The sequence below is a fragment of the Rhinoraja longicauda genome, chromosome 41 (genome assembly GCF_053455715.1).
Source record: "Rhinoraja longicauda isolate Sanriku21f chromosome 41, sRhiLon1.1, whole genome shotgun sequence".
Lineage (NCBI taxonomy): Eukaryota > Metazoa > Chordata > Chondrichthyes > Rajiformes > Arhynchobatidae > Rhinoraja > Rhinoraja longicauda.
Window position 1 is genome coordinate 9369489 of NC_135993.1, and position 23447 is coordinate 9392935.

General features: G+C 46.6%; 1 protein-coding gene across 1 annotated transcript in view; it reads left to right on the forward strand.

Moving 5' to 3' along the window:
* Nucleotides 1-8734: 8734 nt before the first annotated feature.
* Nucleotides 8735-23447, forward strand: part of LOC144611677 (inositol-trisphosphate 3-kinase C-like) — a 55493-nt gene continuing 40780 nt past the window's right edge. Inside the window, exon 1 of the mRNA XM_078430894.1 lies at nt 8735-9347. Within this exon, the coding sequence (XP_078287020.1) occupies nt 8928-9347 (420 nt within the window). The 5' untranslated portion in view covers nt 8735-8927. The remainder of the gene's footprint in view (nt 9348-23447) is intronic.

Consider the following 23447-nt stretch of genomic DNA (forward strand, 5'->3'; position numbering starts at 1 on the left):
CCCTTTCGATGCCTCTCTTAATTTATATGCTTCTATCAGGTTTCCCCTGAACCTCTGGTGTTTCAAAGAAAACAACCCAAATTTGTACAACCTCTCCTCATAGATAACACTATGGAATGGGTGACTTTCTGGATGGAGACCCTTCTTCAGACTGGTCTTTTGCCCCCTTACTTCTCAATGAAATATCCATCTCCACTATTCGAAATTAGTGAATATCCACTATTGAAAATCAAAATGTAAAAAATATTAATTTTCTTAAAATTCTATAGTTTAGTTTCGAGATACAGTGCGGAAACAGGCCCTTCGGCCCACTAATGTTTGATTTTTCCACAAGAGAAAACAACCTCTCTGCTTCAACCCTGTCAAGACCTTGCAGAATTTTGCAGATTAAATCAAATCACGTTCTTCTGAACTCCAGCAGGTGGAAGCCTATTCCATGAACATTTCCTTATCAATCCATACCTTTCTGGTTTTGTTTAGTATGGAGATGCAGTGCGGAAACAGGCCTTTCGGCCCACTGAGTCCACACTTCCCAGTGACCCCCCTCACATTCACATTATTCTACTACATACACTAGGGACAATTTACAATTATACCAAGCCAATTAACTTAGAAACCTGTACATATTTGGAGTGTGGGAGGTAACCGAAGATCTCGGAGAAAACCCACCCAGGTCACAGGGAGAATGTACAAAATTCGTACAGACAGCACCCGCTGTCAGGATCGAACCTGTGTCACTGGCGCTGTAAGGAAGCAATTCTGCTGCTGCGCCACAGTGCTGCCCTGAGTACTAACCTTTGGTGAATCGTGCGTTAGAACACCCAGATCACTCGGCATCTCAAACCTCTGCAAACCTTCACCATTCAGACTATACACTTTTTACTTTTCCTTCAAAAATGGACAATTTTCACATTTTCCTAATGGTGCTTTATTGTCACATGTACCTAGAGACAGTGTAATTTCTGTTTTGCATTCAGTTCAGTAACAATCTGACTATACATAGGCACAATCATACTTAAGTACAAGAGTACAAGTTAATCGATTACACCGGCACAGTACACAAGAGTTTCTGGCACCATCATGTACCCATCAAGTTCAGAGTTTAAAACGAATGTTACAGTCAATAGACAATAGGTGCAGGAGGAGGCCATTCAGCCCTTCGAGCCAGCACCGCCATTCAATGTGATCATGGCTGATCATTCTCAATCAGTACCCCGTTCCTGCCTTCTCCCCATACCCCCTGACTCCGCTATCCTTAAGAGCTCTATCTAGCTCTCTCTTGAATGCATTCAGAGAATTGGCCTCCACTGCCTTCTGAGGCAGAGAATTCCACAGATTCATAACTCTCTGACTGAAAAAGTTTTTCCTCATCTCAGTTCTAAATGGCCTACCCCTTATTCTTAAACGATGGCCCCTGGTTCTGGACTCCCCCAACATTGGGGACATGTTTCCTGCCTCTAACGTGTCCAACCCCTTAATAATCTTATATGTTCAGAGTTTAAAACGAATGTTACAGTCTTAACTTGGCCACAAAGGTCTGTTGTCCTGGTGGTGGCACTGGGTCGGAGTTGCACTGTGCCACCTTTATAGCCAAGTCTAACACTTTTGATAACACTGAACTTGGAGGGGTGGCGCAGTGGCGCAGCGGTAGAGTTGCTGCCTTACAGCGCCAGAGACCCGGGTTCGATCCTTACCTCGGGTGCTGTTTGTACGGAGTTTGTACGTTCTCCCCGTGACCACAGTGGCTTCCACTCCAGTTTCCTCCCCCATTCCAAAGGTTTTGTAATTTAATTTAAATTTAATTAAATTTAATTTAATTTTAATGTTATTTGTCATATGTAGGTTGGCACAGGGTCAACAGTACAATGAAATGTATTGACAAGACAATGGGTCACCTCAGCAGTAATATTCCAAGGATAAATAAGATAAAAAAGACATTAGTAAGATAAAAAGACAATATTAAAATAATCAACATATATGATGTGAAATGTGTTTATGAGTTCAGAAGCCTGATGGCCTGATGGTAAAAACTGTTCTTAAGTCTGGTGGTACGTGCAGCCATACTCCTGTATCGTCTGCCTGACGGTAACAAGAAGAACAGCCTGCGTGCTGGGTGGCTGTGGTCCTTGATGATGCTGCGTGCCTTCCGCAGGCACCGCCGGTAGAAAATGTCCTGAATGGCCGGGAGACAGTTGCCAGTGATGTGCTGTATCGTCTTCACCACTAACTCTCTGTAGTGATTTGTAGCTGTGGGCAGAACAGTTCCTGTACCAGACTGTAATGCAGCCCGTCAGCAGGCTCTCGATGGTGCATCTTATTCTTCCTTTTCTGTTCGTTTATTTATTTATTTTTATGTTTTATTTACCCTGTAAAGCGTCTTTGAGTTTCCAGAAAAGCGCTATACAAATATAATGTATTATTATTATTATTATTATTATTATCTGTGGAAGTTTGTGAGGATGCTGGCGTTCATGCCAAACTTCCTCAGTCTTCTCAGGAAAAAGAGCCGCTTGTGGGCCTTCTTTGTTATTGTGTCCGTGTGCAGTGTCCAGGAAAGGTCCTCAGTGATGTACACACCGAGGAACTTAAAGCTGCTGACCCTTTCAACCTCAGCATCACCGATGTGGATGGGGAGGTGTCCACTCCCCCGCTGTCTCCTGTAGTCCACGATCATCTCTTTAGTTTTGCTGACATTGACAGAGAGGTTATTGTCCTGGCACCAGCTGTTTAGTGCCTTTACCTCCTCTCTGTAGGCCGTCTCATTGTTGTCTGTGATGAGGCCCAAGATGGCCGTGTCGTCAGCAAACTTTAGGATGATGTTTGAGCTGTGCTTAGCAGTACAGTCGTGCGTGAACAGGGAGTACAGGAGAGGACTGAGCACACAGCCCTGTGGTGTGCCTGTGTTGAGGATCAGTGAGGAAGAGGTGTGGCTGCCAATTCTCACCACCTGGGGCCTGCCCTTCAGGAAATCCATCCGCAGATGGAGGTCTCCACTCCAAGATCAAGGAGCTTGGGGACGAGTTTTGAGGGAATAATAGTGTTGAATGCCGAGCAGTAGTCAATAAAGAGCATTCTCACATATGTATTTCCTTTGTCCAGGTGGGTGAGCACAGTATGTATTGCCATGGCGATGGCATCGTCCGTGGCCCTGTTTGGTCTATATGCAAACTGATTAGGGTCCAAGGTGTCAGGGAGAGAGGAGCAGATGTGAGTTTTGACTAGTCGCTCGAAGCACTTCATGATGACTGATGTAGGTTCATTGGCTTCTGTAAAAAGGCCGTCGTAACCCCCCTATCCCGAACCAATCTGAAGAAGGGTCTCGACCCGAAACGTCACCCATTCCTTCTCTCCAGAGATGCTGCCTGTCTCGCAGAGTTACTCAAGCTTTTTGTGTCTGTCTTCGGTTTAAACCAGCATTTGCAGTTCCTAAATACCTCGTATGTAGGGAGTGGATGCAAATGTGTGATAACATAAAACTAATGTGCAGGTGATTGTTGGTTGGCACAGACTCAGCGGCTGAAGGACCTGTTCTCTAAACTAATCTAAAGGTTTGCAGCATAATGTACTCTTATATACTCTATCTGAAATATTATTGATAACTCACTTAATCTAAACACATCCCAATGCATCCACCCTGTGTCCTCTTCACACCTTACGTTCCACCCAAACTTTGTAACGGCATCAAAATTAGCAACCACTTATAGAGCCATAGTGATACGGCATGGAAACAGGCCCTTCGGCCCAACTTGCCCACACTGGCCAACGTGTCCCAGCTATACTAGTCCCACCTGCCTGCATTTGGACAATATCCCTCCAAACCTGCCCTATCCATGTCTCTGTCTAACTCCTTCTTAAACATTGAGTTAGTCCCAGCCTCAACTACCTCCTCTGGCAGCTCGTTCCATTTACCCACCACCCTTTGTGTGAAAATGTTACCCCTCGGATTCCTATCCTATTAAATCTCCACTATTCTTTTAAATTTCTCCTCCGACAGCAACATTTCTTACTTTACTGGACTTTATCTCGCACTAAACGTTTTTCACATTGTTCCCTTTGTCATGTATATGTACATTGTGGGCAGCTTGATTGCTGTCTTTCCGCTGACTGGATAGCACGCAACAAAAGCTCTTCACTGTACCTCGGGACACGTGACAATAAACTAAAATCAAACTCAAAGTGGTAGGAAGGAACTGCAGATGCTGATTTAAACTGAAGGTAAACACAAATGCTGGAGTAACTCGGGACAGGCAGCATCTCTGGAGCGAAGGAATGGGTGACGTTTCGGGTCGAGACACCTCCTTTCAAAGTGGCAGTCTCCGGGTTCGTTAAGGAACTGATCCTGGAGTGCCGTGGTGGGAAACAAAACAACATTCCTCTTTAGGTAGACACACAATGCCGGAGTAACTCAGCGGGTCATGCAGCATCTCAGGAGAGAAGGAATGGGTGACGTTTCGACCCGAAACGTCACCCATTCCTTCTGTCCTGAGATGCTGCATGACCCGCTGAGTTACTCCAGCATTGTGTCTACCTTCGATTTTAACCAGCGTCTGCAGTTTTTTCCTAAACATTCCCCTTTAGGTCTGAAAAAGGCTTTTAGTGTCCGTCCTCTTCTCTTCAACAGCTTTAACAAAAGAAAAAGGCCAAAGCAGTTGCCGGAAAATGGTCTCCTGTATTGTGCGAACAAAAAACGCAAGTGGAAATGGGCAGGTTACTTCAAGACTAATTGAATACATCCCAAAAGACTCAGGGTCTCACAGAGTAAATTAAACCCAGGAGTGCTTCAGGAGTGGAAGTGTGTGGTAGTTACTGGGCACAGGATGTAGCGTGAACTGTGTGAGCCAGTTCATGGACACAGTGCCCGCTATGGCCAGTCATTCCTGATACAGACCAGCTTCTTCCCAGTTGTTATCAGGCAACTGAACCACCTCCCCCACCCCCCTCAAGTCAAGTTTATTTGTCACATACACATACAAGATGTGCAGTGAAATGAAAGTGGCAATGCTTGCGAATTGTGCAAAAAAACATTACAATTACAACACACCACACCAGCTAGAGAGTGGTTCTGACCTCACATCTACCTCATAGGAGTCCTTCGAACTATCTGTAATATATTTAACTATATATTTAACGAAAAATTTAACTATAAACGATGGAATGCTGGAATCCTGTCCCGCATAGTTTAGTTTAGTTTAGAGATACAGTGCGGAAAAAGGCCCTTCGGCCCACCGGGTACACGCCGACCAGCGATCCCCGCGTATTAACAATATCCTACACCCACTAGGGACAATTTTTACATTTAACAAGCCAATTAACCTACATACCTGTACGTCTTTGGAGTGTGGGAGGAAAACAAAGATCTCGGAGAAAACTCACGCAGGTCACGGGGAGACAAACTCCATACAGACAGCACCCGCATTTGGGATCGAACCCGGGTCTCCGGTGCTGCAACTGCTGCAAGGCAGCAACTCTATCGCTGCGCCACCGTGCCGCAGAGTTATTCCAGCATTTTGTGTCTATCCCCGATAGATTCAATCAATAGATTAAATATAGACACAAAATGCTGGAGTAATGCAGCGGGACAGGCAGCATTTCTGGAGAGAAGGAATGGGTGACGTCTCGGGTCGAGACCCTTCTTCAGACCCTCCCTCATCTTTACTATCCTCACACGCCCTTTGTCTCTTTAATGACTTCCATTTTCCGAGCCCCCGCTCCCTCATCTTTACAACTCTCCCAACCTCTGTCCAAGATACCTCACAGGCCCATCGTCTCTTTAATGACTTGCGCTTTCCGATACCACCTCGATACACGTGACGATAATAAACCAAAGTAGGCAACTGCAGAGTTCAAGTTTGAAGAATGTGGAAGGTTGCCCAGAGAATTAGGTTTATCATTGTTACGTGTACCGAGGTACAGAAAAGCTTAGTTTTGCATGCTACGCAATCAGATCAGATAATACTATATGTAAATACAATCAAGTCAAATTCAAGTACAATGGGGAGAGCAAAGTCGAAGATAGAGCGTGAAGAATATACTGTTGTTCTCAGCATTACAGCGCACCAGATCTAGAGATAAAGTCCAATGGGGGTGAATGGGATAATACCCTATCTTCAGATTATTCAGAAGCCTGATAACAGAGAGGAATCAATAGTCAATAGTCGTTTATTTGTCACATACACATAAATGTGTAGTGAAATGAAACATTACCCGCAGTTCAACAATAAGACCAATAAGAATAATCAATAAAAATGCAATAACACATACAAGAAGTTGTTCCTGAGAGGACAAAGTGCTGGAGTAACTTAGCAGGTTAGGAAGCATCTCTGGAGAACATTTGATAGGTGATGTTTCGGGTCGAGGACCTTTTTCAGACCCAAAATGTCACCAAACCATGATCTCCAGAGATACTGCGTGACTTGCTGAGTTACTCCAGCACTTTGTGTCCCTATATATTTTTTCCACACACACACACATACGTACACACAAAAAAAACCCCAATAATAGTGCAATAATAGTCTATGTAGTCTCAAGCCTATTTGAGGTTGTAGCGTTTAATAGCCAAATGGCCGTAGGGAAGAAACTGTTCTTGAACTGCGAGGTTACAGTTTTCAGGCTCCCGATGGTAGGGGTGCTGCATCTTCCGCCTGATGGGAGCAGGAGAAGAAGGAATGGCCGGGGTGGGACAAGAAACACTGAAACCGACAGTGACATGGAGAAGGAGACAAAGAGAGAGAAAACTAATGGTTGGTTTACAGTGTACGAGGGTGTGGTAGGATAACTGGATTCACCAGAGTGCAGCTAGAGAATCCGAGGAGTTTTCTGGATCAGGATAGTGATTGAAACAGGAGACACTGCCGACGGAGGAGATGTTTGCTGCCTTTCTCTGCCTGAGCCATTGTTCACGGCCCATTAACAGAGATCAGACTGAGTAATCACATTTCCGGCTGTCATCAGTTTAAGTCTTGAATTATCTGGAGGCATTTTAATGTGTTTTATTCCTCTGTGCCCAGCTCAATTGCCATAATTAGTAAAGGGACAGGGATGCTTCCTATACAAAATGGCAAACTTGGATCTGACTGTTGACGGTTTGTTAATTCCTTGCCTTACAATATTTTACATCATGTCTTACAATACTCGCTGGAGTTTAGAATGAGGGGGGACCTCATTCGTATGTACAGAATAGTGAAAGGCTTGGATAGAGTGGATGTGGAGAGGATGTTTTTACTAGCGGGAGAGATTAGGACAATAGTACAGTACAGTACAGAACTTTATTGTCATTCGGTACTGTGTTTACATTACACCCATGCCTCCCTGAATCCTGATTACCTGTAACCTGTGTCCATTCTGCCCCCCGATGGTAACCTATAGCCATGTATCCACCTTGTACCATATAACTTACTCTACTTGTGTACAGCTTGCTGCATCAGTTTACCCTGTAAAAGAAACACAATGTAACTCAGCGGTCAGGCAGCATCTCTGGAGAATATGGATAGGTAACATTGAGAATTGGGATCTTTCTTCAGATCCTGTACCCTGGTGATAGTCATAGAATCATACAGTACTTCAGCCAAAATGGCCATGCCAACAAAGATGCCCCCATCTAAGCAAGTCCCATTTGCCCATTTTTGGCCCATATCCCTTTAACCCTTTCTTACTGGTTCCTCTGTCTCCATATACTCTGGTTACTTTGTCTACCCTGTAACTGGGTTACTACACCAGTATCAATGCTGTTCCATGCGTTTATACCATTCGATAGAACTTTATGTATTCCAGGAGGGAAATTGATCTGTCAAAGGTCATAAAGCACAAAATACATGAAACTAAAGTGATGTGTGGAAAGGACTGGGAATGTGCAAAGATTTGGGGAGGGGGGAGGGGGGGAAGGGAGTCGGGGGAGGAATTGTACAGTTTGCTACCCACAGGGAAGAAGGGTCTCGACCCCGAACCGTTACCCATTCCTTCGCTCCAGAGATGCTGCCTGACCCGCTGGTATCAGGCAGCAGGTCAGGCAGCATCTCGGAGAGAGGGAATGGGTGACGTTTCGGGTGACGTATCTGCCGCTTTTTCCAACAATTCTCCTTCCATGCCCTGCGTTGTACTCTGGCTGCGATGCGCCAGCACCAGCAGGCCCTCGCTCTGACTCTCCCACAGCTCCGGGCCTCACTCACCCACATCTGCAACGGGCCCCTACTATACTTTATCCTATGCGCTCCACTGCCTGACCTGCTGAGTTACTCCAGCACTTTGTGTCTACCTTAAACTAGAAAGCTTTCCACTGTACCTCGGTAAACGTGACAAATATTGGGGTTGGGGGGGCAGGGCTTGCGGATTGATTGACACGAGGGGGCGGGGAAAGGTCATGGAGAGGGGCGATGTTAGGCGATGATTGACATGGGGGCTGCGCGTCATGTGGAAGGGAGGGTGGGATCAGGGGATGATTGACAGTGGGATGAAGGCATGGGGCGGGGCGGGCCCTACGCGTCATGGAGAGGGGCGGTTAGGCGATGATTGACAGGGGGGCTGCGCGTCATGTGGAGGGGTGGGCGGGATCAGGAGATGATTGACAGCGGGATGAAGGCAGAGGGGCGGGACGGGACATGGAGGCGGGGTCAGGTGATGATCGACACCGGAGGGCGGGCGGGGCGAGGCCTGCGCGTCATGGGGAGGGGAAGGGCGGGGTCAGGGGATAATTGACAGCGGGATGAAGGCGGACGGGGGCGTGTGGGGCCCCTCCCTCCCGTTCACCCGACCGCGAGTGAGTGAGTGAGAGAGCGATTTCGAAATGGGTGGGTGTTGGCGGCAGCAGAGGTAGTGGCGGCGGCAGCAGCAGCACCAAGATCGCCGCCGCCAGCAGAGAGTTGTCCGCCTGAGCAGCGGCGCTCATCGCCTCGCCTCCCGTCCCGCTCGGTGATGCCGGCAGCGGGAGCTTGATGAAAACCCCGGAGCTGGAGACGGAGCCCGGCCACGACCACGGCCTGCGGGAGATGACGGGCAACCTGCGGCTGAGGGAGCCCAGTCCGCCCTGTCCGTGTCCCTGCCCAGCCCCGGCCCCCTCCACCTGCAGGCCCATCCCCCGGCTCATCGTCACCCAGGACGAGTCGTTGCTGGCCAGGCCCGGAGCGGCGGCGGCGGCGGCCGACGACGAGCAGCCCGACGAGGAGTCGCCGTCGTCGGACAGCGGCTGCGGCGGATCCCCCGCGCCCTCGCTGCTGCTCCGCAAACTGTCCGGGTCATCGCTCTCCTCCGCCGGGCACTCGTCGTCCTTCGAGGAGTCCGAGGACGACTTCAGCCCCTGCAGCGACGCCGAGAGCCAGCCGCCGCAGTACCTCAGCCTGGAGGACGGCCTGGGGGTGAGTGCGAGTGCGGGCCCGGCCGGGGAGAGGGGTGTTGGGAGAGTCTGATGGTCGTGGTGTGGGGGGGGGGGGGGTCGAGGGACAGGGAGGGGGAGAGGCTGGAGGTCGAGAATGGAGAGAGAGGGCAGTGGTCGAGAAGGGAGGGAGAGGGCAGTGGTCGGAGGGGGAGAGGCTGATGGTGGTGGGGGGGGGAGAGGCTGATGGTGGTGGGGGGGAGAGGTTGGAGATTGAGTTGAGGAGGGGTGGAGAGATTATAGGCTGAGGGGGGAGGATTAGAGAGTTGGCAGGAGGAGAGGATGGTCTTCGGGAGAGAGAGAGAGAGAGAGAGGGGGGCTGGTGATCGAAGAAGGTTAGGCGGTGATCATCGAGGAGAACATTCTCCAATCTGTACCAGGGCGCCGGCTAACCCAGGCTGCTGGGAACCTAGGTCCCTCAGCCCATCCCCTCTTTAAACTGGGGGGGGGGGGGGGGTTGCAGGAACTTGCAGCTGGGAACCTAGGTCCCCTGACAGTGTGGCATCCCCTCGGTACACACCTGGACTGTGGTGTTTGGACTAGGACTAGAAGAGTACCTGATGAGGCTGAGCCACAGCCGTCGTTGGAGGTGGTGTGAAAGGGTGGTGGGTGATACAGTCTGAAGAAGGGTCTCGACCCGAAACGTCACCCATTCCTTCTCTCCTGAGATGCTGCCTGACCTGCTGAGTTACTCCAGCATTTTGTGAAATAATACCTTCGATTTGTGCCAGCCTATGCGGTTATTTTCTTACACTAGGTGGTGATACACATGTTCCCTGGAAAGCAGACGGAAAGAAGGTGATGAATCTGTGCTGGAGGGGAAGGTGGGAGACTGAAAAGGTGAAATGCCTGTCCCTTGGGGAAGGTTATTTCTGCTCTTGTGGCTGAGGCATATCTGAGAGGAAAAGGTGATTTATTGGTTGGTGTGGAGCACCTGTTTGTGCTATGATGTTCAGTTGAGAGATACATGTCCACCAATGTCCATGGGAGTCAAAGATACACAACTAAGGGGATGTGGGCATGATGCTGGATCAGGATTGTATCTGAGTTTGATATATTGTGATCTCAGTTTTTGTTCCATGAGAATTTTCTTTTGTTTGTAGTGAAATGATTCTCTGTTCTTTAAGTTTTTCTGATAAGGATCTATATATTTTTAAATTATCTGATTGTTTATCTATAAAATGTCTTGGGGACTGTCAAATGGATTTCATAAGGTCTAGATGCTGAATTAGGCCATTTGGCCCATCAAGTCTATTCTGCCATTCAATCATGGCTACTCTATCTTTCCCTCTCAATCCCATTCTATTGCCTTCTCCCCATAATCCCTGACACCCATGCCAATAATTTGCTCTGTTTTCTGGTTGATTTTTAATTTAAATACGTTTGGGTAGAAAGAATTTGGAGTGTCCCATGTCTATTGCTGGCAATGTAATTATTGGTGATTTGGTTGCGTTTAGCTTGTACTGTAAAAAAAATAGATGGATCGGCTTGAATTTTCCTTTTACTAGACGCTGAATCTGTGAGCAGGATCTGAGCTGAAGCTCTGGTACAGTTATACAAATGTTTTGTTCAGTGGTGAAGGTCCAAGAGTTGCGGTACAGACCGAACACTCAGAGGATGGGTTTGATTTCCGTTCTGCTTTTGGCTTGTGTTGCAGAGAGCGTTGGCTTGGTCGCAGTCAGTGAATTATATTCAGACGTGATGGCATGTTTGTGTTTTTTTTAAAATCCCTAACTCTGCTGCCACTTGCAGCTGCAACAATGCAAGGACTGCATGTGACTCGTGTACAATGGAAACCTCGACGCTGAGTTGCTTTGTCATGGGGTGCATTGCAGTCCAACCTAATTGACCTGTCACACAGATTGGCGATCGGGGTCACTGGCTGGTGTTTACCCCTGTCTGACTGAACCCCTGGTCGGTGAAAAGGTTTGTTTCACTGTAGGTCAATGAGCTGACCGCTGACAATTAAAATGTGACCTGTTGTGCCAATCTCTCTTTGCACACGTTGAATTTAAGCTGATCCAATCTTGGCTTCCTGTTTTCTATCTTGCTTTGTTATTGCACACTGAGTCTGTGCCTGTGATATTGCTGCAAGCAAGGTTTTCATTGTACCTGTGCCTAACCGTATTTGTGCATCTTCTATATACTAAAACTCTCGTTTGTTTGTTTGTTCCTGAACTACAGCCAAAACGGTACACGATAGCGCGACAATTTTAGGCCCTCCTTACTCACCGTCGTCCCTTTGGTCCGAATGGAAGAAGTTTCATTGAAATCGGTGTTATATTTTTTAAAGTTAATCACATTTTAAAGTTTAAATCTATCTCGGAGGGAGGGAAGGGCGGGGGGATGAGGGGGATGGAGGGAAAGAGGGGAGGGGAAAGAGGGAGGGAGAGGAGGAGGGGGGGGAGAGTGCTGCACCAATGCAGGAGAGGTTTGGGCCCAACCCTCTTGGTCTAGTATGACAATAAACTCGACCAGACCTGCCACCTGCAATGGTTCTAACTCCAAAGTTTGCCCTTGCCTCTAGTTTAAAAATGCTCCTCACTACCTCGGTCGCCATATTCAGCCTTCCTGCCTTTGCAAGTCTTAATGCTCTGATAGCCCTTGGTTGAGCTTCATTGTTTAATTGTTCCACCATCACTAGGGTTGCCAACTGTCCTGTATTATCCGGGACATCCTGTATTTTGGACTAAATTGGTTTGTCCTGTACACGACTGCACTTGTCCCGTATTAGTAGGGTTGTCAACTTCCTCACTCCCAAATAAGCGGCCGCCATTGGTGGAGCGGGAGCACGTGGCCGCTAGATGGGTGTGGTCACATGGGGCCCGGGACGGTGACGTCACCTTGTCCCGTATTTGGGAGTGAGGAAGTTGGCAACCCTAACCGTCACCTCGCACGCTACAAGTTGGGGGGAGTTTCCTTTTCCGAGGCATCTGTTTATCTCTCCTACTTCCATACACACTACTTTAAAAGCGACATTCTGGTCACTAATCATTCTCCTTGAGTGGATTTCTTTGTGTCTGAGTTTCTGCAAAGCTATTTTGGAATGTTTCGCTCTGTACCATGGAGTATCAGATTGTTGCCGTTTTGTCTCTGTTACAATGTCCATCATTTGTAGTTCTCAATCCCACTCTGGACATTTGAGCAGACTTGCAATCTGGACAAAGAGTGAGTTGGCACGTTCATCTTGATGTCCAAACTGTCACCCAGTATCATCTTGGACAGAGAGCTGGTCTCTAGTGTTATTCTCCCCCCCCCCCCCCCCCCCCAGTCTTGCTGTATATAAAATCACAGTAAACCTTCCTACATTGGAGTCGTGATTGTATTTTGGAGATACTTCATTGACCGTGGAGTGGCTTGGTGGTGCAGCGGTAGAGTTGCAGCCTCACAGCATCAGAGACACGGGTTGAATCCTGACTGTGGGTGCTGTCTGTACAGAGTTTGTACGTTCTCCCCGTGACATGCGTGGGTTTTCTCCGGGTGCTCCGGTTTCCTCCCACTCTCCAAATACGTACAGCTTTGTAGGTTAATTGGCTTGGTAAAATTGTAATTTATTCCTAGTGTGTGTAGGATAGTGTTGGTGTGTGGGGATCGCTGGTTGGCACGGACTTGGCGGGCTGTCGGGCCTGTTTTTGCATTGTATATCTAAACAAAAAACTAAACCAAGACTCTGGAGTGCTCTGGAATGTCCTAAACATATAAGAATGCTGTAGAATTGGGGAGATGTGTTGGGCAAATATTTTGCGCAAAGTGTTGAGTGCCTGGAACATTGGTGGGGGTGGTGACAGGTGCAATGATGGGATTTAAGGGGCTGTTAGATGGGCACCTAGATTTGTATGGAATGGAGGGATATGAATCATATGCAGGCAGGTGAGATAAATTTATCTTGGTATCATGTTCGGCACGGACATAGTGAGCTGAAGGGCCTGTTGCTGTGAGCACAGTCCCGTGTTCCATCAATGCAACGGCAATAGACCGTGGCTGGAAGGGGAATTGTGTGTGTGTTTTGCCTGGGTTACAGGATTAATATCTATTTCATGTGGAAGTCAAACGCATTGTAATTCTAGTTAATTATATGCTTGGGGATGGTGGCGCAGCGGTAGAGTTGCTGCCTTACAGCGAATGCAACGCTGGAGACCCAGGTTCAATCCTGACTACGGGCACCGTCTGTATGGAGTTTGTACGTTCTCCCCGTGACCTGCGTGGGTTTTCTCCGAGATCTTCGGTTTCCTCCCACACTCCAAAGACGTACAGGTATGTAGGTTAATTGGCTGGGCAAATGTAAAAAAAGATTGTCCCTAGTGGGTGTAGGATAGTGTTCGTGTGCGAGGATCGCTGGGCGGCGCGGACCCGGTAGGCCGAAGGGCCTGTTTCTGCGCTGTATCTCTAAAAAAAAATTTTTTTAAGTGCAGATTGCAGAGTGGTAATGTTTTTTAAAACTCTGTTTTGCAGCATGGGGATTGGAGGGCCCAGTGTCACTCCCCACTTACAAGTGGAATGTGCTGCAGTAAAATACAGAGTGCTGGAGGAACTCAGCAAGTCAATCCGCAACTTGGGAGGGAAATGGACAGATGACGTTTCGGGTCAGATTCCTTCCGTTTCTGTCCATTTCCCTCCACGGATGCTGCCTGACCTGCTGAGTCAGTTTAAACTTTTCTTTTACTGAAAGGTCCATCATCTGCAGTCTTTTGTCACCGAATGTAGGGCAGATTATGTAATCCACACGCAGGTTTGAACACACCCTACCCAGTTCAATAACTGACAGAAATATATACTGGAAATGTGAAATAAAGACAGCAAATGCAGGATTCACTCAGCTGGTCAGGGAGCACTTACAGAGAGAAAAACAACTGCATGTTTCTGATCAGAGACGCATTACAGTAAGCTGTGAGTCACCTGCACATGAGTGTGTTGCATTATGAATGTGTCTGCGTTTACGGAATCTGATGTTTATGTTGTGCTGAGCTTGCTGTGATTAAGTTCTGCATGTGTGTGTGCTGTTGTAACCAGATAACCTGCAGGCATTACTATTATTACACTGGGGTGAGGGTGATATCCTCAGAAGAATTCCAGACATCCAGGTAATCATCAATCACCTGTTCAAGTGACGGAGGTTTCAACAAAGGACCCCTCCCTCTTTTCATAAAATGATGGACAGATTAAATACTTAATTCCAAAGGAATAAACAGAAGAACAATGAAGTCAAATAAACCTTTGCTATGGTGGTATTTATTTTCCCTGAGGTATTCTGCGCTTCATGCCAAGTTAAAAGGAATTAATTATCATGGTTTCAATGTTTAAGGTTAAATGCAGTGGTTATATAAGTATTGCCTGACTGCGAAGAACTGCTCTGGTTGCTGGATTGGAAAATACAGTAGGTCAGACAGTGGAAGAAAAGTCACAGGTCTCTCTGAAGATTCTGTCCATCAACTGGTCTTCCCAGGGTGCACACACAAAGAATATCATTGCCATCAGTCTGAAGAAGGGTCTCGACCCGAAAAGTCACCCATTCCTTCTCTCCAGAGATGCTGCCTGACCTGCTGAGTTACTCCAGCATTTTGTGTCTACTTTTCATTGCCATGAACATGCTTTCCCCAGCGCAGTCATCATTGAATTTGTAGAATTATAGATTGCTACATCATGGAAATGGGCCCTTTGGTCCAACTCGCCAACACCGGCCAACATGTTCCAGCTACACTAGTCCCACGTGCCCGCGTTTGGCCCATGTCCCTCCAAACCTGTCCTATCCAAGTATCTGTCTAAGTGTGTAGATACTGAAAGAAAGGTGTGTTGGAAAGAACTGCAGATCGCACAAAATGCTGAAGTAACCTTGCGGATCAGGCAGCATCTCTGGAGAAAAGGAATAGGTGACTTTTCGGGTCAAGACCCTTCTTCAGACTAGGTGTCTGGGCCAATCAGTGATCGATGGTGCAATTCCTCCGCAAACAAAGATCTGATTTCATGTATTACTCTTTTTCCTTTAAATCCATTTTCATTCAGCCTTTCCAGTGGTTATGTGCACAATTCCTTGTCAACAACCTTCTGGAAGTCTACCTGCTGTATTTTCAAAATATAATTCTAATTTGATATAAGCTGATCAATAAGGACGTCAAAAGTTATGGGAGCAGGCAGGAGAATGGGGTTGAGAGAGAAAAACAGACCAGCCATGATCGAATGGAAGAGGAGACTGGATGGGCTAACTGGTCTAATTCTGCTCCTATGTCTTGTCCTATTATGCCCATCTCTGCAGATATGTTTTAATTTCTAAAATCTGTAATGCCTGTTTATTTTCCCATATAAACACTTAAATTATTGTTCTCCACCCAGATATTTGGCCTGGCCTGTGGAAATAGAAACGAGGTCAGAAAGATTATCATTGAATAGGCATTGATCAGTTGGATTAAACCCATTTGTGTGTCCACAGATAAAGATTGATCTCCAATGTATTTCCAGTATTTTCTGTTTTCATTTGAACTTCAGAGCTTCAGCATCTCGGCGACCTTTGTACTATCTAGGTCACTTTTGTCTTAATTGATTTACGGTATTGTGTTTCATTTGCATTTCTGAAAACGTGCTAACCGTCCGTTTCAACATTGCAGCCCGCAGTGTCTTTCACTTTGGTAATTTCATTCAGAAAGAACGGAGCTTAATTTAGCAGTTGGCATTAAAAACAGAAAATGCTAATAGCGTTCAGCAGACTAGAAGAGTGAAATTATTAACATTTCAGGCCAGATCTTTTTCCCCATGGATTTTGAAATGTGGGCTATTCTTCTCTCTGCATATGCTGCCTGACCCGATGCATCCTGCATTTTGTTATAATTGCAGATTTCCTGCGTCACAGTTTTTTGATTCTATATTGCAATTTGGCATTTTGTTACAATGTATTGGATGCAAGAACTGACATGACTATCTGTTAATATAAGAAAATAACTGCAGATGCTGGTAGGAATCGAAGGTATTTATTCACAAAATGCTGGAGTAACTCAGCAGGTCAGGCAGCATCTCAGGAGAGAAGGAATGGGTGACGTTCGTCCTCTCCTGAGATGCTGCCTGACCTGCTGAGTTACTCCAGCATTTTGTGAATAAATGACTATCTGTTAAAATTGTGTCACCTTCTTTGTGTCCAAAGCCTCCAAATTGCTGTGGGAGGAAGGATTGAATTTTGTGAGATGCATTGCAAGCAGTCATTAGTTTAACTATGATATATCTAAAGTATTCTTATTGATTACTGTAATAATATGCCAGCAATCTGATAAATTTTGATGCAGGGACCCAGTTGTTTAAGTGGTTATCATATCATCATATCATATATATACAGCGCGGAAACAGGCCTTTTCGGCCCACCAAGTCCGCGCCGCCCAGCGATCCCCGTACATTAACACTATCCTACACCCACTAGGGACAATTTTTACATTTACCCAGCCAATTAACCTACAAACCTGGTTATAAGTGCAGAATTATCTTGTGGTTTCAGTGATTGCGTAGAATTGAATAAGTTCGTTTGCAGTCTCTACTTGCTCTTCCTCCATTTTCCTTACCATCCAATTTAAATTCTGTATTCTATTCTTTCAATTAACTATTTTTAAATATCAGCAATTATGAAAATACAGCAACTCATTATTATGGACCTCTTTATAATGGATTTCGGTTATAATAGACAAACCTACCGACCTTCACTGCAGCCACTGGCTGGCATTGCCTGCTGATACCACCTCTGGCCCGTACCCCCAGTAGGGTTGCCAACTGTCCCGTATTAGCCGGGACATCCAGTATATTGGGCTATTCACAAAATGCTGGAGTAACTCAGCAGGTCAGGCAGCATCTCGGGAGAGAAGGAATGGGTGACGTTTCGGGTCGAGACCCTTCTTCAGACTGATGTCGGGGGTGGGACAAAGGAAGGATATAGGTGGAGACAGGAAGATAGAGGGAGATCTGGGAAGGAGGAGGGGAAGGGAGGGACAGAGGAGCTATCTGAAGTTGGAGAAGTCAACGTTCATACCACCGGGCCGCAAACTGCCCAGGCGAAATATGAGGTGGTCCCGTACGGGATCACATTTGTCCCATATTAGGCCCAGGTGCCGCTCTAGGCCCGGGGGCTGTTGTAGGCCTGGAGGCCCGGGCGCTGCCGAATGGAGGTTGCATAGCAACCCACCTCCAGGCCCGGGCGGCCTCCATTGGTGGAGCGGGAGCACGTGGCCACTGGCTGGGCGAGGTCACGTGGGGCGTGAGGTGGTGACGTCACCTTTTGTCCCTTATTTGGGAGTGAGGATGTTGGCGACCCTAACTGCCACCCCTGGCCGTTTCCAATCCGGACTGCTGACCTTCACCACCAGGCGGGACCGCTGATGACGGACCACACCGCCTCCCCGGCTGTTTCCAGGCTGGACCTACTGTCGCCATCGCCAGCCCACACATCTTCCTCGGCTGCTCCCAGGCCGTGTCTGTTGCCACCGCCAACCCTTACCTGTACTCTGGCCACCCGCGGGCCGTGACCCAACTCCACCCGGAACGTCATCTATCCATGTTCTCCAGAGATGATGCCTGACCCGCGGAGTTATTCCAGCACTTTGTGTCCTTTTACGTATTAACCTGCATCTGCAGTTCTTTGTTCCTACTCCTAATATAATAACACCCTATTCCTCTTTAATCTTTATTCATTCTTAGTGGACACTATTCCCCCTGTCCATGGTGCGTTGTAACAAGGGTTTACTGTATCTGAACGGTCTCATTCTGGATATAACAATCTCCTGTATAAAGGCTAAAGTATCGCGGCTAACTTCCAGTAAAGAATTCATGCTTGGCTCCACTTAAATCTATAAGTGAATGTCCCATTTTTTCACCGACTTATTTGTGCAAATTTAACTTTGTACTTGTTCTGTGCTTGTTTTACTTTGTTTTCTTATCTTTAATCTCTTCCTTTCTATAATTTCATTCTTTAAAAACAATTAATGGGCAGGAAGCTGTTTTGCTTAAATGTGCTGCAACACTCCAATGATATGCAGTGATGTTCACGGACTGGAGCTGTTCCTGTGTTATCTAGGAGTCTGTGTCCCCTTCCCAGTCTCACCGCGCGCTTACTTCCGAACTTACTCGTACTTTGTGTTTGCAATGTCAACCCTGGAAATCCCTGCTCAACAACAATGCAGTAATATCCTAACTGCAGAGTCTGTAATGGCCTCCCACCATCTACTAGAAATTACCAATGGGTAACAAATATAACCCGTGCCATGATGCCCACATCCCTTCTCTTGCGTTGGGATGTGAAAGGCACAGTGGCTCAGCTGCTTCACAGCCCCAGAGCCCCAGGTTCGATCTTGACCTTGGGTGGTGTCAGTGTGGAGTTTGCACATTCTCCCTGTGACCACATGTGTTTCCTCTGGGACTCTAGTTTCTTCCCATATCCCAAAGATGTGAGTTTGTAGGTGAGTGTATAGAAAGGAACTGCAGATGCTGGTTTACACCGAAGATAGACACAAAATGCTGGAGTAACTACAGGTCAGGAAGCATCTCTCAACCAGAATTGGAACATGAATGCTTTTGTAGGGGAAAAAAACTGCAGATGCTGGTTTATATCGAAGGTAGACACAATGCTGGAGTAACTCAGCGGGTCGGGCAGCATCTTGGGAGAGAAGGAATGGGTGACGTTGCGGGTTGTGACCCTTCTTCAGACTGAATGGGTTTGTAATCACTGAGCAAGAGGATGGGAGGAATCTTGAAATTGTCCATGTGAAATAGAATCAGTGGACGTTGTTGAGCTTTTAGTTTAGTTTAGAGATACAGCGCAGAATCAGGCCCTTCGGTCCACTGAGTCCCTGCCAACCAGTGATCACCACATACACCAGCACTATCCTACACACTAGGAACAATTTACAATTTTTACTGAAATCAAATTAACCTACAAACTTGTATGTACTTGAAAGTGTGGGCGGAAACCAGAGCACCTGGGGAAAAGCAACGTGGTCATGGGAAGAATGTACAAACTCCATACAGAAAGCACCTGTAGTCAGAATGGAACCCGGGTCTCTGGCTCTGTGAGGCAGCACTCTACTGCTGCGCTACTGTGCTTAACTGCAGTTGGGGGAAGAACAGGGTGTGGTCAGACAGCACTTTGCCCTCCATGTTTGGTCCTGAACCTCTTCCTCTTGTGTTCCTCTCATTTTGCCACCATATATTTAGTATCTGTGTTCCATCTATTCTAATTGTACAATTGCTCACTTCTGGATTCGTTACACAAAGCCCGCCTATAAATATCCGATGGAAATGTTGATTATACAATTGCGAGGAAATGGGTCATTCCAATTTTATTTTTAAAAAATCTCTCTGTCCAGTCATTTCCTGTCTGAATGAGGCAACGTACATGGACTGTGATCAATGGTGTCTATTGCAGGAATGTTCTTCAAGTCTGAATTGTCGAAGAAGGCCCCAAGCCTTTTGGTCATTCAGGAAAATCTCTTGCAGTTTTGTGGTAGTGTTGCTGCCTTACAGGGCCAGAGACCCGGGTTCGATCCTGACTACGGGTGCTGTCTGTACGGAGTTTGTGCGTTCTCCCTGCGACCACATGGTGCTCCCTGGGTGCTCTGGTTTCTGCCCAGGTTTTGTAGGTTAATTGGTTTTGGTAAAGATTGTAAATTGAGCCTAATGTGCATGGGGATTACTGGTCGACGCGGACTCAGTGGGCCGAAGGGCCTGTTACCACGCCAAATCTCTAAACTAAGTTTCAGAGCTTTGCAGGAAGGGTAGTTTTTGCACCTTCTCAAAGAAGAAAAATAAATGTCCAAATTTCAGTATTCCTGTTTCCCAGCTTCCTGACTTTGACTGTCTGCTCCTTGCACATACCCATGAAAATAATCTGCATTGGGCTCTACGTTTGTTTATGAAGTACTGTACTTTTGAGATGCAGTTGCCGTTGTAATGTGAAATATTTTCCATACAGTAAGATGTTATACAGGACAGTGCAGCAACTGCGAAAATAATCTTTCAATACTACGATAAATACTGGCCGGAACATGGGGTAGGGTGAGATTAGCTCATTTTTAATCATAACTGCCTGACAGGACAGACTAAGGAATGGGTGATGTTTCGTGTCGAGACCATTCTTCAGATTCGGTCTCAACCCAAATCGTCACCCATTCCTTCTCTTCAGAGATGCTACCAGTCCTGCCGAGTTACTCCAGCTTTTTGTGTCTATCTTCGGTTTAAACCAGCATCTGCAGTTCCTTCATACACAAGACAGATTAAGGTTTTGTGTATAAAATGAGTCCCCTGACAGTGCAGAAGTTCCACACTTCTTCAGTTGGGTCATGCCACCTATTGCCCTTGCAGGCTTGGTCTAGTTCTCGCTGACCTCCGCACACTCACCAATGTTGTGACGAGCCCTCGGATGACGGTGCATTAGTTCATAAGCAAAATTAGGCTATTCGGCCCATCAAGTCTGCTCCGCCATACAATCATGGCTGATCTATTTTTCCCTCTCAACCCCATACTTATGAACTAATGCACGAACGGAATCAAGGGATATGGGGGGAAAAGCAGGAACGGGGTACTGATTTTGGATGATCAGCCGTGATCATATTGAATGGCGGTGCTGGCTCGAAGGGCCGAATGGCCTACTCCTGCACCTGTTTTCTATGTTTCTAGACAGGCCTTGCTCTTGGCATCCACTGAGCTTAGACAGGAGGCAAAATTAGAAATTATTTTGACAAATATGAAAAAAAAACTTTTTAAAATATCTCTTGCATTGTGGGATTGGAAATCAAAATTAATCTCATTAAAATGACTAAAAATTCAGAAATAGTTAAATATTCAACAGAATGGTATTGCACTTGCACTCAAAGTTGCAGATGTTGGAAATTTAAGACACAGAGTGAAGTGTCATAGCAAAGGGTTCTTGATCTGATTCTATTTCCCTTTAACTTTCAACTTTAAAGCCTTTGACTGAAAGTATATTTAAAAATATAACAATACAAAGCCATGGTATATAATTTCAAACAGTTTTATTTGCTGAAATTGGCCTCACAAAAAAATAGCAGTGCTTGTTTTCATTGGATACATTATTACCCGACAACGTCATGTACCGTGAGCAACATAAGAATAAAAATGTAAAAGTTGCACTTTTGAGTGATATCAAAAATGTGCAATGATTGTAGAAAAAAATTGGAGCTTAATTGCCTTTTCTTTATTGCTCTACAATAAAAGAGGCAATTCAGCCCAATTCAGCCCATTGAGTCTGGACCAGCTCTGAGAAATGTTATTCCCCTCTTTATAACCTCGTAACCTGTTCTCTTATTTGTGCGTGTTAACACCATGCTGTTTATTCACAACAGGGAGTTGGGGAGTTTTTGTGGTAGCCACTTAATTTAATAAGTGGCTGATTTTTGAATGTGGGAGGAAACTCCACACAGATAGTAGTGTAGGTCAGCATCGATCGACCTCCTTGCTTGTACCGTAAGATGGCTACATACAAGCAGTACCATTGTACCACCCACTGTGTTTCATACATTGTAAAACAACCATGGAATACCCCAAAAGTTTGAATGAACTAAGTGGAAAATATATAATTTTGTTTGGGAGGAGTAAGTGAGGGGTGAGAATGAGCAGGAGGATAGGCAATAGCAGGAGGAGTGGATGGGGTGGGAGTTGCTATGCATTTGGCTAGAGTGTGGACATTGAACTAGAATCTGGTTAGAACCCATCTTCCATACCTCTGGGCAGTAACTTGTGCATTTGATTAATCTCTATTTCTCTACTTGTCACTTTCTGCTTTTTCTCTCCCCGTGGGAAAGGATCTCTGACTCTATTATTGTAACCCGTGTAACTCCCAATCTCCAATCTAAAATTTTTAATAAAATCTCTTCCTCGACGGAGATGCGACCCTTTTCCGAGTCGTGTCTCCGTGGCGCTGCGGCCTAACACCGTGGCGTGGGCGGCCTCCAGCTGAGATAGATCCTGAGGGCTCCAGTGGCAGGGCCAGGACTTACCATCTCTGAGCAGGCCGACTTTCGGAGGCTGCAGCTTTACCTGCGGAGACTCGGCCACAGGCCCTGTGGACTGCAACATCGGGAGCTCGCAGGTCCCTGGCTGGCGACCGGCTACGGCCGTGGCGGCTTCCACCACCCCGTCGGAGGGCTTGATCGACCCGCTTGCAGAACCCTGGCCCGGCGCGGCTCGGCCGCGGGGCCTTCCATCGCCCTGCGTGGCTCTGCTGCGGGACTTTTCATCACCCGGCACAGCTCGGCCGCGGGGCCTTCAATCTCCTTGCGGGGGCTCCGTGAGTCGGGAGCCTCGGTTGCCTCGGCAGAAGTCGAACTATCTGTCCGTGGGAGAAGCATGGGGGAAGAGAGAAGACATTTTCTTGCCTTCCATCACAGTGAGGGGGTGTCAGGAGGAGTCACTGTGATGGATGTTTGTGTTAAAATTGTGTGTCTTGTGTCTTTTACTCTGTACTGTTGTGGCTGCGTGGCAAATAATTTTCGTTCGATTCATTTTGAATGACAATAAAGGTAATTCAATTCAATTCAGCCATCCACCGGGGTGACGATGCCTTTCCGATGTCACCGGCAGTGTGCCATGTGGTTAATATTTGGCATTCGTAGCAATGTATTGAATTGTGCCAAGTTTTGGGGTTTTAACTTGTGTTTCTAAACTGTCCATGTATGCGGTTTGTGTATGTATGCTTGTCTTTGTGCGGTGTGATTGTAAGGTGTTGTGCTCTTGGTTTGGGGCATTTTATGGTTACATCAATCACTCTCTTTCGAGTGCCTTGATAGTTTGGCTGTGTGGGAGGAGTTTAGGTTTGGACGAGTTGTTGGAGAGAGAGAGTAGGCCATTTGCCTTCTCGCACCACCTCCATTTTAATAATGCGGTGGATTTTTAACCTCTGCCCCTCACCCCACATGTTCCATATTCGTTGAGTGTGTAGTTTATTATAATCACGTGCACTGAGGTGCTGTGAAAAGCTTTTTGTTTCGAGTTATCCAGTCACGTTCTCATAAATCGTCAAAAAATTGCCTGCGGCTGTCTTGAATGTACTCAGCAACTGGGCCGCCAAAGCTTTCTTGGGTAGAAATTCCAAAGCTGAAGAATT